Source organism: Alligator mississippiensis, chromosome 9 (genome assembly GCF_030867095.1).
Source record: "Alligator mississippiensis isolate rAllMis1 chromosome 9, rAllMis1, whole genome shotgun sequence".
Lineage (NCBI taxonomy): Eukaryota > Metazoa > Chordata > Crocodylia > Alligatoridae > Alligator > Alligator mississippiensis.
The window spans coordinates 15,441,807-15,460,890 of record NC_081832.1 but is presented as its reverse complement, the minus strand read 5'-3'; the positions used below and the strand labels follow the sequence as shown (position 1 = coordinate 15,460,890).

The 19,084-nt window shown below is 39.1% G+C and overlaps 1 protein-coding gene across 19 annotated transcripts in view; it reads right to left on the bottom strand.

Moving 5' to 3' along the window:
- Positions 1 to 19,084, bottom strand: part of ZMYND8 (zinc finger MYND-type containing 8) — a 110,870-nt gene that overhangs the window by 10,925 nt on the left and 80,861 nt on the right. For 16 of the 19 annotated variants that reach the window (XR_002089457.2, XR_001373753.3, XM_019484544.2 and 13 more), the window contains 5 exons: positions 16,617 to 16,757; positions 9,838 to 9,990; positions 7,619 to 8,125; positions 3,101 to 3,478; positions 1,150 to 1,340 (listed from right to left, as the gene is read on the bottom strand). Coding sequence is in view for 17 of the 19 variants with exons in the window: in XM_019484544.2 (XP_019340089.1) it covers positions 1,150 to 1,340; positions 3,101 to 3,478; positions 7,619 to 8,125; positions 9,838 to 9,990; positions 16,617 to 16,757 (1,370 nt within the window). In the remaining 2 variants the exon portion in view is untranslated. The remainder of the gene's footprint in view (positions 1 to 1,149; positions 1,341 to 3,100; positions 3,479 to 7,618; positions 8,126 to 9,837; positions 9,991 to 16,616; positions 16,758 to 19,084) is intronic. The other 3 variants (XM_019484551.2, XM_019484553.2, XM_019484552.2) reach the window with 1 other exon arrangement.

Here is a 19,084-nt window from a genome sequence, read left to right as displayed (position 1 = left end):
CTTGGCAATCAGAGACAGAGATTTTGAAAGTGCTGTGGAAGAAATCCAACATGCCATTCATATTTTTGGGGATTAACTGCATTTTTCACTGTACTTCAAATTCAGTCAACCCTTTATATGGTTACCTGTATTAGTACTAAGATGCTAAGTATCTTACTCTATAAAATACTGCATTTCTGCTCAACTAACATACATGAAGCTCTGGTCCCCTGTATCTTTTCAAGTGAAACATCAAATCAGTGGCGTATATAAACCTACTTGCTCTGTGTACGTACATACACATTACATGGTAAAAGGCTACAACAGAATCTGGGGTGTACACGGTATACAGGTGTTGCACTGACTGATGAAGAAAAAAGAAATAAGGAACAGGTGTATCATTCCCTTAATAATTAAACCTGGGTCATGTGAATTAAGTAGTACTGTATATGATCATATAATTAAAGCCCATATCATGACACAAGGAAGAAAAATAAAGGTTCAAAGGGAATGTTAATTCTAGTATTTCCTGACTTCCAGGTGCTTGCCTTTGCAGCTTTAATAACATGTTTTTACTGTTCACTAGATATTTTCCTAGCTTCTGAAGAAAAAAAAAATACTGATGATGTACAACTGTCACTACTACTTATGTCAGACTAATTAATCTTTAGGTTTACAATTATTTTTTATTTTCACACAGGCTAAGCATTTGTGATACTTCCAGTTACCATTTGGTGAGCACAGTGTTTTAAAGACCAGGTTTTATTTGTCTTGTTAACAGAAATCTGTAGAAAGTGAATTTTACTAGCATTAATGGGAATTATTCTACAATACTGAGTATAGCACTATTCTTTTAAGAAATATGGAAAATACATTTCCAATCCCCCTTCATATAATAAAAATGAGTAATTATGGAGCCAAGGAAGGAGATGCTACTTTAATAATTGCTGAAGTAGTAACTGTAACGCATGGTATACACTTGTCTGTGGGCTGAACTGACAGATGGCTGCATCAAACCAGGTGTTAAATGATGGCTCGGAAGTTTGATCTTTCATCAAACTCTGTCTGTTACTGAGGACAGGACACAAAACTTCCTCACAGTTGACAACTGACTGAATGCTTAATACTTTTATTCTGAAGTTATTAAGAAAACTTTGTTAAAGAACTTACTTTGCTAGTGTACTTAGCAATATCTGCAGCCACATCAGCTGAAGCCGTTGCTATTGGCAAGTCTGTATTAACTGAAGAAGAAAGCGTACTTGCAGATCCAGAACTGGTAACCATAGAAACAGGCTGAGTACTTGTAACCAAGGTGATAGTTGATGTGGAAGTGCTCTGAGTGATCTCTTTTTGCTGTACAGCTAAGAAAACAGAATATAGAGCCGATTCACTGAATATATACATCAATTAAATCTGAGAACTACCAGGAACACTGCTATCGAACTGCTTTATAGTGCCCTGTTGCTAACAGCACCTTTGGTAAGTGTATGCACCTAGCTATTTCACTGGGCTACAGCTGGTTTGTTTTTGCCACTATTAGTTAGAAACCTAAGTGACAAACTGACAACCATGATACTGGCCCTTATTAATCAACTGGCCACTCTTATATTTGATCTAAAAGAAAACATAGCAATACAATTTCCGAGCATACCCTTCTAAAGTTTGACCAAGGCATAACTCCCTCCTGTAAATCTGAGTCTCAATGCAATCTCCTAAACTTCTTTATCCTGCTGTTCAGAGGGATTTGAATTAACCTTTAACCTATTAACCTTCCAGCATGCAGAACTTCCAGCTAGTACCCTATGTACAGGCTGTGCTGCAATTTGGAATTATTGTAGAGGGCGCCAAACGCCTGCATGTTCTAGTCTCCATTTGTCTTGATATGAGGCTCTGTCAGCCACGTTAAATTGTGTCAACAAACAATTGACCTTTTTTTTTTTTTAAATCAGTTGAAACTATGCTCTGTGTTACAATGTATCTTACAACACCTTGTTTCTGTCTCATCTTTTTGATTCCCTTTCATTCTTTTGTGATTGATTCTGCTTTTATTACACGTATTAGTTTTTCATTCCTTTTCATGAATAATTTTTGCCATAGCTTATCCAAATCAAGAGTGAGGCAGTTTGGCCTTCAGCTGGCTGAGGCATGAGAATTGTAACATCACCTTACCGCAATTAAGCAAATAATTTTGTTCATATCCATGCTTAGGCCTAGCCTGAGACACTCTTGCTTATGATGATTAATGGCTTACTTCAAGTACTTCATAATAAGAACACCCCTCTGTTGTTGAAAATGGAGTAACTGCCATAAAAGTAGCTCCCCTGGTTATCTGTGTCCATTTAACATTCTTCAGATTTGGAGATACACTAAAACAACTCCAATCAGCTTCCTTTTTTTTTTTTTTAACCAAAGTATATGTAAAATGGCATAAAGCTAGATGTAGTGTGACTTTTGAATGATCCTAATAAACTGTATATTAATTCCTAATGTCTGTATTGAGCTTTAAAACATGACTTTATACTCTTCGTAAAATATAAGGCTTCATCGTATTTTACACTTACTTTCCCAATTAATTTTTATATGAAATTTGCTCAGTTTACAGTGTCACAAACTCAGTGTAGGATCTGAGACTCAAACTGCTTCTTCCTTGCTCATGTATTACCACAAGCAATAAAAAACCCCTATAAAACAAAAAAAAAATGCCTTTGGTAACAGCCATGCAACCTTGTTGTTGTCAAATTACACTCTCTTTCAAGTGGGAAGATCAGCCTTTGGGGAAATGGCCAGGTAACTGATGCCCAATTTGATGTTAACATGTTAATTGTTCTACTGATAGGTGATCCAGAAAATAATTCAGTTTACTCTTCCAGACTTGTGACAGCTGACCATGGCAAAAGATATACAGTCTTATTGACATTAATATAAGAAGATATGACTCTATATACACACCAGAGAAAGTAGGCATGTTGAGTATGTTGCTGCATTTTAGAGTCACTTTTCAGGGTAGAACCACATTTTGAGACTGTTTTTATGGAAGAATTCCCAGTTAGACAGCTTTGTAGCACTGATTGCTACCAGAGACTTATGGCATCACAGGCACATTGAGTTAGAAAGTGTATACCTTTAACTGCCTGTCTCGTCTGATATCTTGTCCCTTGAGAGGACTGAGGTTGCTGTGACTGAGACTGCTGGCTCTGCTGCTGTTGCTGCTGCCTCTGCACCTTTTGCATGTGCCACTTCTGAGACGATGTTTGAAATTTATTTGATGAATTCCACACTACTCGCTGTACAGCAGGGGCTGTTTCCTTAGGTAAAAGTGGCCTCTGCTTTTTCACAGGACTGCCCGTAGCTGCAGCTGGAGCACTGACAGTAGAAGTAGCACTAGTAGTAGCTGTGACACCAGCTGGTGGAGTTTGTGCTGCAGAGCGGGTAAGCACAGGACTTTCAGAGGGAGGAGGTGGGTTGCTTGCATTAGAAGAAGGTGGAATTTTACCTGCAACTAAACAAATGTAAAACATAATATTCAGTTTGTACTGACACGTCTACTGTGCTGATTTCCAGTCTGGAAAAGAGTGAGCAATGTAAAAGACACATGCACAAATTATTTAACTGAAAATGCAATTCCCATTCTCATTCTCATCTGAGCAACTAGTGGCAATTCCCAAATGACAGACACTGCAAAAAAAATTGTTTTTCCATCTTCTTTGTGATAGTAATGTGGCAGATAAGCATGTTAGGATGCAGCTGTCACTCCAGGGGGAACAGTGGGTTCACATAAATGAATCATGAATTAGAAAGAAAACAATTTTACTCCACTCTTGAAATTACTTCAGAAGACAAAACCAAAGAGGTGTAAGAAGAGGACATTCACAAAACACTGTAACAAAAGGTCGACTGGCAATTTTGTAAGCAAATGAATTGTCTCCAGCATACCAGAGATTTGTGGGTTCACCATACCACTATTTCCCACAGCTTATTACATGATCCACTCTCAGATGTATCAAAACTTTTTCCACCCTAAGTAGTGTAACAGCTGAACATTAGTATTCCATTAATTAAAGGTGCACCAATAAAGAATTTCTTGGCCGATACCAATGGCTGATTATTAACCATCCATATTGGCCGATACCGATCTGATAGCAGATTTACAGGAACGCAGCCCAGTAGTTGGAGACAGTGTCTGGGCAGTAAGTCTGTGGGGGAGGAAGGGGCGTTGCGGGGGGGGGGAAGGACATGGGGAGGCAGATCAAGGCCCCCACGACGAGGGAGGGAGTGGGGCAGGGGCAGGCATTGCCCAAACAGGGAGTTGAACGCAACCCCAGGAGCGGAACAGAGATATGGGTAGCTCAACCGGAGGGTGCAGGAGGAGGTGGGGAGGGTGGCAGCTCCCTGCTGCTGTGCACACACCCAAGGGAGGGCATGGGGGGGGGTGTGCTCTCCTGTTTTTGTGCACCATGAGAGGGTGGGCTGCCTGCTGCGGGCTCAGAACCCGGTGCCGGCCTCTTCCTGGCAGGGGAGCTGGGCCGGGGTTGTGTTCCGGACAGCCAGAGGCGAGGTGGGCAGTGGCAGAACTGGGAGGAGTGGCTACAGGGAATTTTGGGGTGGCTACAGCCCACCCTGTAACCACCCCTCCCAGTGCCCAGCACAGCCCCAGTCCAGCCCCCCCTGCAGGGAAGAGGCTGACGCAGCCCCTGGCCCTGAGCTTGCCTCTGCCCTGTGCACAAATCAGGGGAGGCACTTGCCCCCCCAGTTCCTCCCCCAGGAATGCACACAGTAGCAGGGAGCCGTCCCCACCCTCCTGGACAAGCCATCGTGGCTCTGTCCTGCTCCTGGGGTTACATTCACTGCCCTGGCTGGGCAGCACCTCCCCCTCCCCCTGCACCTCTCCATCCTTCACTGTAGAGGCCTCAATCTACCTCCCATGCAGCATTTAATCGGTGACATTATTGGCTACACTGGCTAAAAAAAGCCGATTGCTGATAATGTTAATTTTCCTGTTATCAGTGCCGATCCAATATGCCACTGATATACCAGTGCACCTCTACTATTAATGAAAGTAATAGTAATTTATTTTTCAGTATCACTTCTGACCATGTTAGCTGCTCAGGTGTCTTACAGAGATGCTCACATTACCAATTACATGACTGTAAGAGTGGGTGGCCTTCTGTGATGAAACATGTCAGTCAGAAGATCATTGTTTACGGACGGAACATGAATGGACAATTTTATTCTTTATTTAGAAGGATAATATAAACCCAGAATTGAAACACAGTATTCTAATATTACCTATGACTGTTGGCATTGTCAAGTCAGAAATGTAACTGAAGCAACTGCCATGGGCAGTCCCAATCTGAAAAAGGATTCCTTTGCTCACCGGATCATAATAATAGGGCCAGAAATAATTTGTTGTCCAATCCAATTTTCTCCAGTTTGCAGAATAAGTCTGACAAAATTTAATAGTAGGGCGTGGTATCCTAAATTTGGACAGAAGCGCTGTAGTTTGAGCAAATCACAAGATAATCTGGTACAGAAAGTGTGTGAAATTCATGTTCGACTGAAAGAAATGTAAGAGGAAGACAATTCAGGCTTGGATTATAATACTGGAGCCTGGATTAATGCATAAATGAACTAAAGAAAAATTTCTCTAACCACTGCAATAAAAAAAGATTAATTTTGCCTTGTCTAATAAACTTCTGTGAAACTAATCTCTAAATTGTGTGTAGAAGGAACCATGTCAGAATGCTTAAAAATAGTAAATAACTTTTAGTATCAATCATTACCAGTTTAAACAATTTCTATACACTACATTACAGGCATCCCCCGCCATTCGAGAGGGATATGTTCTCGTATTCCCCGCAAATGGCGAAATCCATGAATAAGGCACTGCGTTCATGAATACAGTCTGCGTTCATAAAAGCAGTGCCCCCAGCGGCTGGGAGAGGGGCATGGCTCTGGCGGGAGCGTGATGGCAGCAGTGAGAGCCCAGCGGCAGGCAACAAGTGCAGAGCTCCCGAGGAGCTCCTGCAAGTGTATAAAGTGCACTTAAAATGCAGGTTCAGCATTCGTGATATTTGATACCGTGAATGCCGAACCAGCAAATAGTGAGGGTTTCCTGTATTTTCAAATCATTAAAAGAAAGTTTAAACATTTAAATATATATTACATCTGTAAGCAAAATATAGTTTTATCATATTAGGTATTTCATTTATCTGTTAACACTTCAGTTGTATTACCTATTTATAAATCAGCATAAAACCACTTTGAGTAACTAACTGTTTTATTACATAAGAACCTTGATATGTACAGACAATCCCAAAATTAAGTTAATATCTAAAAGGGTATCGTATACTACCTTTAAGTTCAACCAGATGCTCAACTTTCTTCAGTAACTAACAGAAAAAATTACCTATTATATCCCAATTTTAAGATTCAAAGTTCAAAAGCACCAAATAAGCACTAAAACATGACAATACTTAAATTATATGGGATACTTGAGTCAATAAGGCTGTTTACAGCTATTAAAACAAACAAACAAATAGCACTTTATTTTAAACTCGGCATGTTCACACACTGAGCCCAGCACACATCCAGAAGAGGCACTGCGTTAGTCGGACCCAGCTCGTCCAATGCCTATATAGACTGGGTACTTTAGTGGGGCTTTTTTGGCACTTTTACCTTATAACTGATTCAATCAGCTTTTAGATAAAAGTGCCAAAGTCAAACTAATGTGCTGCTTCTTCTGGTAAAGCACTTTTTTTTTTTTTTTTTGGGGGGGGGGGGGGGGGGGGGCTGTCTAAAAGCAGCCTGTGTGTTTAACTAACCTACAAAAAAACAAGTAAAGGAAAAACAGGTGTTTCAACATAAAAAGCTGAATGTAGCGTTGTACATAATTTGCTTGCTTTTATCACTTTTATTAATGAGACTATATACATTCTATGTGTTTGACCCAGCTAAACTCTTACGAAAGGCTACAGTTTGGGGGGAGGACTTACTATAATATAAAAGTTATCATTGAAATTAAAGATCTTGAAAAACCAGAAGAGAAAATTCCAGATTTATGCAAGGTTGCATATTATATGTGCCACCTTAGCAAGCAATGTTGAAATGCACCACTACCCTCTTGTGAATTGTTTTACTTAGAAAGATTCATTAATTTATGTGAGGAATGAAAACCTAGTCAATAAGTGGGAAAATCAATAATAAAATATCCAGACCACGATGAAGAATTTCCATTCAATGATAAAACTGAAAATTATAGGTTTATTGCTTTAAGGCAGAGATTCTCAGCCTCTTTAGACTCAAGCTACCCCTTGGAAAATACCAGCTCTTAGTTTTCACTCGTTTTTTTTTTTGTTTTTGGGGTTGTTGTTTTTTTTTGGGAGGGGGGGGTGTTGTTTGTTTTTTTGCTTTTTTTACAACAGAGCAATTCTTCTGTTGAAAAGAACTCAGAAAGACCACAACAGATAAGAACGTTTTTGACACTACAGACTGAAATCTCCAAGTTTATCTTGTGAATCATATGCGTACAAAAGGATCTCAAGGCACCTGCAGGTGGCATTGCATCCTGCTCAAGAATCACTTTGATAACTACCACATATTAAAAAAAAGAAAAAGATGAACAAAAATCAATTCAACTTACCATCTTGTTTAGGGGGTGGTTCCTTAGGTTCTTTCTTATTTTTCCTTCCTTCACGCCCACAATGATCCTCCCCTAGATCGATGACAAGTTCACTCTCTGAATCAGAGTCTAGACCCAGATGCACTGTTGGAGAGTCTGTCTCATCTTTACCTTTCAGTTTTTCCTTTGCAGGATGCTGCAAACTTTTTCCCTTTTCAGAAAACTCTTTTTCAGAGTCTGTATTTGCCTTTTCTTTAACTGGAACATCTGTTTTCTCTGCTGATGGACTTGTGCTTTTAAGCTCTTCTTTGTCTTCAACCTGAGCTGGTGTTTTAGGTTTTTTTTTCATGGTCAGTGACTCTTTGTCACTTCTTCCACTTTCCTTATCCTCTCCATCTTCTTGATCATTCTTTGATTTCTGATCTTCATCAGTGATATACTCGCTGTCACTGGTGTCTGATTTTTCAGAATCCTCAGAGTCACTGTGTTCCACTGCAGTGTAAACATCCTCAGAGATTTCATTTATTCCTAATAGAAAAAAGAACCATATTCCATATTGACTGCATACTCTGTGACATCACAGAAAAAACAAGGTTTTTGTATGATTCCATACACTGAAGTACAAGTAAATTTGTACTGTTACACTGACTTAACATTAATAAGCTACTTACTCCTTTTCCTGAGGCCTTACATCTCACTATTTAAGAATATCAAAATTCATGAGAGAGACTTTCTATATGATCTAATTTGCATTTTACTGTATTTAATCCTCAGCAATCCCTTTTTTGTTTCTTCCTATATCTCCTTGTTCTAGATTTGTCTAATCCAGGGCCTAGTTTGGCAAATGTGCGTATGTACAATTTTTGTCAAATAAGTAACCTTATATTAGAATCTATGAGTGCTGACAGATATATGCTCCCCATTGTATAAGTTACAGTGAGCCCCCAGACCCAGCATATGTTTGCTGTTGGGTCTGGGGGGTTGGGGGATGGAGTTTAAGTTTGTCTGCAGCTGCTTGTCCCCTAGCTCTGCTCCCCACCACCCCTACGCTGTCTTCAGAATGGGAGGGAGGGAAAGGGGCAGAGGGAGCTCAGTCTAGGGTTTGCCCTTGGGGGCTCCAATCCACCTGCCCCACCATCCAGGGCAGGCTGGGCAAACAAATCCCAGACAGCGCTCCCTCCCCTCCCTTCTCCTCCTCCCATTTTGAAGAGGGCTCCTAGCATGCACTGACACAAGTTAATGAAGGCACTTTGCTTTGGAGAGCCTTCATCTGAACCCGCATGTAATGATGGTACATATATTACATATATCATGTAATGAGGATTCAGATTGTCATTTGATTGGGCACTTTTAAAAGTGCTCTGCAGCCATGCACTTCTGTAAGGGTATGGCTGCAGAGCACTTGAAAGGCCCAATCACATGACAAACCATCACTTCTTATTTACCTCTATGCCAAACTGATTGCAGACTTAGGTTTTTCAGGGAGAGAGTGTGTCATTTGCTTTCAGTATTTGTAGAGACATACAAAGCTATAGTACTACAGAAATTTTTGGTAACAGTAACAACCATCCCCTATCTTCCATACATGGATTTGTTAATACTGGGTAACTGTTACAAAGCTAGCTATAGTTTCATGTTATAACCTAGGGCTGTCCAACTTCGGAGCAGCCAGGGTTTGCACGCTGCACTGGTCACAGGATTTAGGCTGCAGTGGTCCTCGAAATCCCCACCACCAGCTACCCCCTGCCATACAAGCAACATGAGGACCTTCCCTTCTACCCCCCCCTGAATGGGCAATCCCCTTCTTGCCTCTACCAGAAGAGCAGCACAAGCCCCACCTATAATGGGAACAATGACAGCCAGGCAGGAGCCAGTTAGCCCCCTGTGGCCCAAATGTAGCCCAGGGGCCACTAGTTGGACAGTCCTATTATGAGCAAACAATAAAATCATAATACTTATCCACTTTGACAAGTGACAATAGCAGAAGTAAAACATGAAAGTTCTTCACACAGTGATTCCTAACTGTAGGTTCTACTGTGTGTTAGACCATGCATGCACTAAGCTGGAACAAAGTCCCTAAACGTTCAAAGAACATCACCTATTCTTAAGTTTTAACGTGTTTAAATTTTCACAACTTGAAGTTTTTTCCTCAAAAGTGTAAGAAAAAATATTAAATTCCGTTTCTTTTAAGTTTGGGTTCCATGTTCCCATTGCTTAATGCATTCTGGACATGTGCATACCTAGCTGTGCTTTGCAACTCTCTATTGTCTTATCAAGATTAAGCTGAAACCTGCTGCGAATCTGTCGCTTTGGTGAAATTAGTGGCACAGGTGTGGACTGCTGCTGAACTGATTCACTCAACTCTTTTAGATCCATCTCAGCTTTGCTGCGATCTGAAAGATATTAAAAAGGTGTTTTTTAATTAAGAAAGATACTTTACAGAAAACCAGTACTCATAAATAACAAGTGTTTGCCAAGTTACTGAATTTTAGGCAGCCAAACATGTGAGGTAACTAGAACTTACTGTTCTTTTAGAATGATTCTTTGCATGTAAACTCCAAAATAAAACAACTCAAAATAAAAACTTTAGCACAAACAGAACAGATTTCCCCCCTTAGTCTCAATATTCAAATTCAAAAGTACAGCTGAGAATCATTTTTTTCATAACAGATGCAAAATAACCCAAAGATCACCATTCTTAATTATAATCAGCTATCTATTGCTGGTAAAGTTGCTGCTGTAATTTTACTGTTAATAGTTTTGTAGGGATGAAAGAAATCAAAAATAAATTTCCCGATAAATGTCTTTTAAATGCAAACACTAAGAATAGGAGAAGAAATATACAAATAAGGACGGTTATACCAGCGGAATCAATGACTCAGCCCTATCAAATACAGTAGACCCTTGAATATCCTGGAAAATTACCTTCTCTTTGGCTTATATACATATAAGCCAAGTAACCATGTAAGTATATATTTAAAGTAGCTAATGTCTCAATAAAGGTTGTAGAAATGTCTGCAGCCATATACTGAGAGGTCTGAACTGAGCTCATTAACAAGATAGTAGTCTCTTCTCATTTCCCCTCAATTTTTCTAAGAGTAAGTGCTATACTGTGAAGCAAAGCATGAATGGAGGGCATTCACAATAAGACTCATTACAATTTGTTTACCTTGAACATTCTGAAAAGCCCATTTGTCTGATGGGCAATGGGAGAGGGCTTAAGACACTGAGGACAGAGTTCCTGTCTTTAAAGGTGAGATAAAAGCATTTGCTGTATGATAGAATGATATATTGTAGGATGAAAGGAAGATGAAGAAATGCTATTACTTTGGTCTATTTACTCTATAGACTTTATAATTTATGTTTTTCAATGTATAATCAAGGACACCCTTTGGTATGAAATTTCAAAATGATCAAAATCTAAATGGATAGCTGAAACAAGCACAACACTTCCAAATTAATTTTTTAAAAGCACACACTAGGACGTAAGCAAGATGATTTATTTCAGTACTGGGTCTGTACTGCCATGTGGGGTGGACCAAGGAATTTTGCTCCAAATCAGATCAGCAGTCTCAGGCTTTTGAACTTCTGCAGCATCACACACATGGTTGGTAGGCTAAAACGTATTTCACCTAGTCTGTTCCTATCGTTATAAGGCCTGGAGCACTGATGGCACTTTGGTCTCTCCTGTTCTCCATGATGCAGCTTCTAAGGAGTAAAATGCAGCAGGCTTAATACAGAGATACCCTGGTGACATTTAACTGCCTGTGACACTCAAGAAGTCAGCCTAAATGCTCTAACAGGCTCTTCAGGCATTAAACTCAACAAAACTATGACAGAACTGGATTTACGGTTTTCCACTCCTCATGTCACCAAAGCTGGGGAGGGCTGAGTATAACACAGAACTTAATCTTTAAGATTTAGAGTGTTTTTATATGTGCTCCGTGGGTGGAGGGGCACTTTAATTAAAGCTGCTCCAAGAGACACTCTCAAGAGCCACTCTAACTAAAGCACCAGCAGCATCTCATGTATCAGTGTCTCTGCGCTTCAAAATGGCAGTGAGGGCGCTTTAAATATAGCTCAAACGAGCTGTGGTTACAGCACTCCCACCACCATTTTTCAGCATGGGGATGCTCTGCTCCAACACACTGTAGTTACAGCATTTGGAGCAGCCTCCCCGCATGTGAACAGGCACCTTAAGACATAGTATTTAAGTTGATTTTGAAAATGAAAATAAGCTCTTTAGTCACGTCAGTGCTCTTGGGCAGAGATGGTTTTCAAAGCCATTTCAGTGCTTTTGTAAGTGTTTTTCATGTCTGAGGAAAGTACTTGTTAGTATTAGTCACCCTCTCCCTGTGTACATACTTACAGATTGTAATTACATTATGTTTTAACCTTCTATAAAAATCACGCATTCTTAAAATTGACTTGATATGGTAATTTTCTTCATTACAGGGCAGAAGCTCTCTGGATGATATGGAGTATATTTTATAATTTTAGGAACAAAATATTCTTTTCCAAGGACTGCAATACATTCAGTGAGATCTTAACTTTCAATAGTATTTTAAGAATGGTTTTACTAAGTAGAGTGTAATAATTAGGAGAACTAGGACATCTTAGGACATAAGGACAAATCCTAATGGATTTGTTGCATGAAGAAATGGAACGTGAGCCTCAGCAATACCTGCAAGAGCTGAACCAAACCAATATAATTAAAAATGTGAATATAAGATACGTATTTGATAAGTAACCAAACTAGGTAACTCTAGCTGAGCCAGGCAGAGGCAAATACAACTGTATCTACTCAGATAACTAAGCCAGGTAGAGAATACCACTCAGCTGACTAACGTTCTCTGCTACTCAATTATTCAGTTTGATCCCTTTTTTTTTTTTTATTAATAATAAGGTTGCCTTACGTCTGGGTTTTCCCAGACATGGCCTCTTTTTAAGCCCTTCGATCTCTGTGCAGGTGGGTTTTTCAAAGGGGAGGGGTGACTGTAAGCAGAAAGCACCACGTGCATCTGTGCACCCCGGGAGCTGCAGTCAGGGTAAGTCTAGGGTTGGACGTTGGGAAAGGGGTTGCCTGTCCCTCCAGCAGAAAGGGGCAGGGGGGCATTTTGAGGGCAGCACGGAACTCCATGGCTGGGCTGGCATTGAGTTAAACCAGGAAGTGGATCCAAACTTTCCAATTTGTTACAACTTCTAACTATACATCAGCAGTTGGCAACATTCTTAGGCTGCAGGTTGAAAGGACTGTTTGGATCAGAGAAGGCTGCACAAGTGAAGGGCCAGCTGCCACTACTTAATCCTGCAGTGGTGACCACCACTTAAGCACCCTACTGCCAAATGCTGCCAAAGCACCAGATCTGTGAGTTGAATTTGGCCTATGGGTTGTAGGGGCACCTATACATGTGCAGTGAGGCTGCTCTGACATTCTGTAATTACAGCACGTTGGAACAGACTTGATTAATCGAGTCTGCTGGAGTGTGGTAATTGCCATGCTCCAGCAGACTCCAACATCACATGTATCAGCATCCCCACACTGAAAAATGGTGGCAGGAGAACTTTAACTAAAGCTCAAATGAGCTTTAAAGCACCCCTGCCACCATTTTTCAGTGCAGGGATGCTGATACACTCGATGCTCTGGAAACTTTAATTAGCATGTCCCTCAGAGCCACTCTAATTAAAGCCCCATTTCCAACCCCCCTTCCCCCCCATACTCTCTCAGAGCATGTGTATAAACGCTCTAGGTTCCCAACCTGTGGTGCAAACCATTCTGAAATTATTTAACATAAAGAGAATAGGATAAATCTATGAGTGAACTAAATAGAGCACAATATAGTGTTACAAAGAAAGAATCATAATCTTTACCTATGCATTTTATCTGCAACAGTAAATATCACATTTTAGAGGGTCTAAGTTCCACCTGAATGGATGACAACTAGCTCTCGGCTAAAACACAAAAGTACAGTCTCTGAGAAAATGCTATAACTTCTTTTCCTTGGCTTTCAGATTCATAAGTGTAGACAGTGAAGAGACTGTTGGAAGATTTAATTTTTTTTGTGATGGAGGTATAGTTTACTAGAAGTAACTGAGGTAACATACTTATTTGCATAACTATATAGTTTGAAAGACTGTAAAGAGGGCCCGCATATTTGGACTGATGTTCTTTTTTCAGTGTTGATACAACTATAAATCAGTCACGATGTAACCCACATAGAAAAGTTAATGCTGAAGACAATGTTGCTCTTTGAACAACCAGCTTTTCTATTATCTTCCCACTACTGTTTGCATAGTAGCAGCAAATTATATAGAATATAATTCTATATATAGTACACACACAAACACACATTGTATATAATAGCATGTACTGCTCTGATGCTAAAACTATGCCTTAATACTACAACAGAGCAAGAAGGAGCAGAAATTAAGCAACTTAATACTAGTCCATAAAACGTACCAGTCATTCAATTAAATGATTCCTATACGGTGACAAATCATGGCAAGCCCATTTAATTATGGGCCTGACAGGGTAACTGACCTACTGAATAATGGGAAAGCAGCAGGTGTGATATGGACTTTAGTAAAGCTTCTGTTCCTGCCCCAAGTCACACTCTTATAAGCAAGCTAAGAGATTATAGTTTAGATGGAATCACCACCATCTTGGGTGCACAAATGATTGAAAAATCACCCTCAAAGAATGGTTATTAATGGTTAACTGTCAAAATTTGGAAGGCATCTAAAGTGGGCTGTGTAGTGTTTCCTAGGCCTGGTTGCATTCAATATTTTAATTAGTGATCTGGATGATGGAACAGAGAATACTTTTACAAAATCTGAGTGATCCTAAGGTACAAATTATTGCAAGCACTGAGGAGGACAGAATTGGATTTATAAATAACAATAACAAACTAAAGAGATGATCTAATATCAAGAAAATGAAATTCATAAAAGGATTCTGGAAGTTACAGCTGATCACAAACTAAAGAAGTCAACAGTGTGATTCTGTTATATAAAAAGATAAATTTCATTTGGGATGTTTTAATAGAAATACAACATTTCAGATACTAGGGGTAAATCCTCCTCTCCTCTACTCAGTACTGCTGAGCAATTGGCTCGAGTACCAGGTCTAGTTTTGGGCAGAGCATTTCAAGAAAGCTATGGACAGAACTGTAGAGTCCATGGGAGAGTAATAAGAATGATATATGGTGTATGAAAGACCCATGAGAAAAAGCTGACAGGACTGGATTTTTTATAGTCTAAAAAAGAGAAGACTCAGGCGAGATCTGACAAACATGATCTTTCAACATGCAAAAAAGGTTTTCATAAAGGGGACAGTAACCAACTGTTACTCTATCACCAAGGGGGGGGGGGGGGGGTTTAAAAGGAATCAGCTTAATTTGAAGCAAAGAAGAGCTCAGTACACAATACCGAGCAAAAGAGCTCAATGTACAACAGCTTCCATCATTCTCAGTGGGAGAAACTGGGTGACAAACTTGAAAATCCAGTCTTAAATAGCTAAAAGAAAACTAACTACTAACATTTAATTCATTCATTTTACCCATAGGCAATCAGTGTTTTTAACTATGGCAAGAATGTCTCTCCAGCCAAAGACAAGGAAGGATATACTTTTCACTCGAGTCCCTTCAATCCCAACATATGAAACAGAAGCCACAAGAATTAGATCTTTCTCATCAACACGTTTTTGTACCAAAAAAAAATATTACTGGAAATTGTTTTCCTGTTTGTGTTAGCTGAATGCTATTGGTGGCCAAGGATTAAGGGAATGCAACAGACCTGAAAGACAGAAATGGCCCCTGACAAATTTTTCAACAGGTGCTTTATCTCAAAATTTTCCAAGCTTTCTGGTAATCCCATCCCTGAAAGCTGACTTCAGAGATAACCTGGAAATTGGCATCTAGTTATTCTTTTACTCATCCAAAGACACAACTTCCTTATGTTCCATGTATCCAACTTCTACCTTTTCAGCTTTAGACACAACCTGTTAAGAACAGTTCTTATTTAGATTACAAAAAATCTTAGCTCTTAGACAGTAAATGTAGGGTTTTGGCTCAGTGTTCTCCAACTTTGTGTATACAACTTCAGCCAGCCTCAGAGCAACTGTCATTGACTAATCTTAAACAGATTTCTTCTGAATAAAGTTGAAGAAGATAGTGTCCCAAAACACAGAACCAGGACAAGGTGCTCTGATGAAGCATACAGGCTTCTGGTGTTCTTTCAACTTTCAAGGAGACTCCCCCTATTGCTATGCTGGGGTCATGGCTGGAGTCTACACAATCAGGATGGAGCTCAAGCTATATCTGACATAGTTAATGAAATCACAAAGTCCATTGACCATTTTCATCTTCACAAAGCAATGTATTCAGCAGAAGGATATTTGCCTAAAATTGAACAGGTAAATGGAGTTCAGGATGAAAAGCTTCAACCAACTATGTTAAAAAGGCCTTCAGAAAGTACCACATCAAATCTTCAACTTCCTTCCTTCCTGGTTTCTTAACACAGCTTTCAATTAAGTTTCACAAAAACATGTTACTTCACCTCTTAAGGATAATCAATTTTTAGTATTTTAACAATCCATCTAATCATGTCACCTTACTGCACAGACTCTCTCTCTCTCTCTCAATGGCAGAAACAATTTAAGTCAGTTGCCTATTACGCTGAAATATGCTGCAATTGCAATAAACAACTCTAACGATACAAAAGAGAAGCTAAACCTTCTAGCACCTCCACTAGTAACCAAGTCTCATTTGCTTCATAGAATCCAACTGAACATCAAAACTTTATTACTGCCTGCCATCAATAAGTCAAAAGGTTTTAAAATATACCTTTCATTTCCAGCTTCACAAGTAAGAGGGAACCATTTCAGAGATGAAATAATATTTAACATGTACTTCAGCACTTTGCATTTAAATCCATATTCATGCGATTTGCTCATATTATTTCACATCCATGCTACTGTTACTTATATAATAGTATTAGACTTTCAAAGGTTAGAACTAACCAAGGTTAAGATTCAGAATGCTTCCCGGAGTGGAAGTTCTTTCTTGCTTAGCAGCAATAGGTGTTGAGGCTTGAGGAGAGAAAGGTTTTGGGCTGCCTGATACGCTCCCTGCTTGGCCTGTCCTTGTTGGTGCCGGAGAAGCTGAAAAAGTGCAGAATTGATAGACAGATTTAAAAATAAATAGAATCAGTATAAAGCAAGGGGTGGTGAAACAGCTTTTCTTTTCAACTAGCATCAATAGAAGCACAGAGAAGAGTTGTTTTTAATAGCTTCAAGTGCAAGTTACACATATTAGCACTACAACAGCCCTTCCATTTTTGTCTATTAAATAAGAAACCCTAAGAAAAATCATTTAGTTTTGATTTAGGTATGAATTAAATTTAATTTAGGTATGAATCAGTTTGGTTAAACCAAATAATTATTTTATCTCCAACAACCATAATTTATGTAAGCATAAATTATCAGGGGTTTCAAATTTCAAAATTCAGTGCATTTTAGATGTTATTAAGTTCCTGACAAACTGACACATCTTTTATTTATATCAAAGCAGGAACAAGGTACACTAACTGATCAGTAAAAGACAATTCATAAAAATCAAAGCAGTAGTAGATCAGTGTCTAATCCTATCAAATACAAGGTAGCAAAATACCTTGTATATACCTCAGGAAAGTGGATTCCTATTCTTTAAGAAGCTTTAATCTGTATGGAGAGATGGGACTAATTTATTGTAGGTCACACTGAACTCACATTACCATTTCATCAGTTACTGAAGTGGTTTTAAACCTATTTCATTCAAGTGTAAAGTTGTATCAGTTTAGCCCCGCATATACTAAATAGAGGAACAGACAGATGATGCAGTTACACCAGTTCAGCTGACCCATGCTCCTGTGCAGTAAGCTCCCTCCCCCCACCCCTCAAAATGGTATAGTGTTACACCTATCTACAGCCTCTGTCTATGAATTCATCTTTCAAAAACTACCAATTTGGAGGGCAAATAGATTAATTTAGGATAGGAAACATTTCTAGAACAAAAGCCAGAAGACTCAGTACTGTCAATGAGAGCCGCTCAGTAAGGTATCCTTCATCTATGTTTAGGTACTGTAATGTTTGTTTACAATTATTTATTATGTAGAAGCATTACAGAACATGCACATTTCATATTTCAATATATGTAGCAGAGAACAAAGTCTGGATAAGGGCATGCAAGTTGTCAACAAAACTTTGTGTAAGAAAAATATTGATAATATTACTACAAATGTAAGCATTTTCAAAATGAGGCAACAACAAAGTTTAAGCAAAAGTTAAATATTACAGACGTTAATAATAGGAGGGGGGAAGGAGGGGGGGGGAAAACAGTCATGCCAAAAGAAAAGACACAGGGTACAGAATAAGTTAATGATCCAGTAGGCCTTGCAATGATGGATCAGTACAGCATGGGAAAAAGAGTAATTCCAGATTTACTTTTCATCAATAACAGTAAAAAAGCTGTTTGCCTGTGTTTTCTCTCTCCATAGCTGATAAAGCAACTCTGCTATGATCTCTAGGCTTGTTCCAAGAAATGGAAATGAAATACTGAAATGAAACATTTTGAAACATGATTTTAGCAACTCCTCGTTGAACTATCCATGTATAATGGTCTATCAGGTACAAAAAAAGTGTGCCAAACTAACCAAATTGCAGAAATTTGCCCTGGGGACTGTACAAGAAGCTCAAAGAACCTATGTAAGCCTAAAAGTTTCCTTGTTTCAGTTATGCTAAAAGACAATAACACCATAAGAGAACTAGTCATACCAGCATGTTTTCCCTATTGACAGATCCATTAATTTCACATCATTAAAATTTATTTTGACTACCTTGTTATCACTCTCACACATGAGATAGGGAATTGGTTATTTAACTTCTATACCAAGACTTGGCTTTGTAACCAATGCTGACATTCAATATAATGGTTGGGAAGGGTGTTGTTTCCTAAATGGTCAGACGTCAAGCAGAAATCCATTCTTCTCATCTCAGGTGGCACCACAGGTAAAACTTAACATTCTCATGCCAACTTAGCAAAAAAAGAATAAAAATGTATTAAACCAAACACTAATTTGGTGCTTAAACCAAACACTGATTTATAGGGACTGTGAATAAACTTCCCTAGTGCATAAGCTATTACAAAATTGTCCAGTCTGGATTTTTTTAACCATTTCTCCAAGTTGTAGTCCCAGTCAGGGACTTCATGAAATGGACAGCTGATTTGATGCATCCTAGCAATTTCTACAGAGCAATTCCTTGGTTCTCTTTTCTATTGTTTAGCTACTACAGCCATCTCTAAGGCTGTCCTCAGCTTCCTAAAAGGAAGTAGAGGAGTAAAAATGATGAAATTCTTCCCACAATATATTAAACCCTAACAATGAGACCTGTTAAGGCAAAGGTAATGAAGACGCCTATCTAAACATTTAGAAAAACTACATGGCATCAAT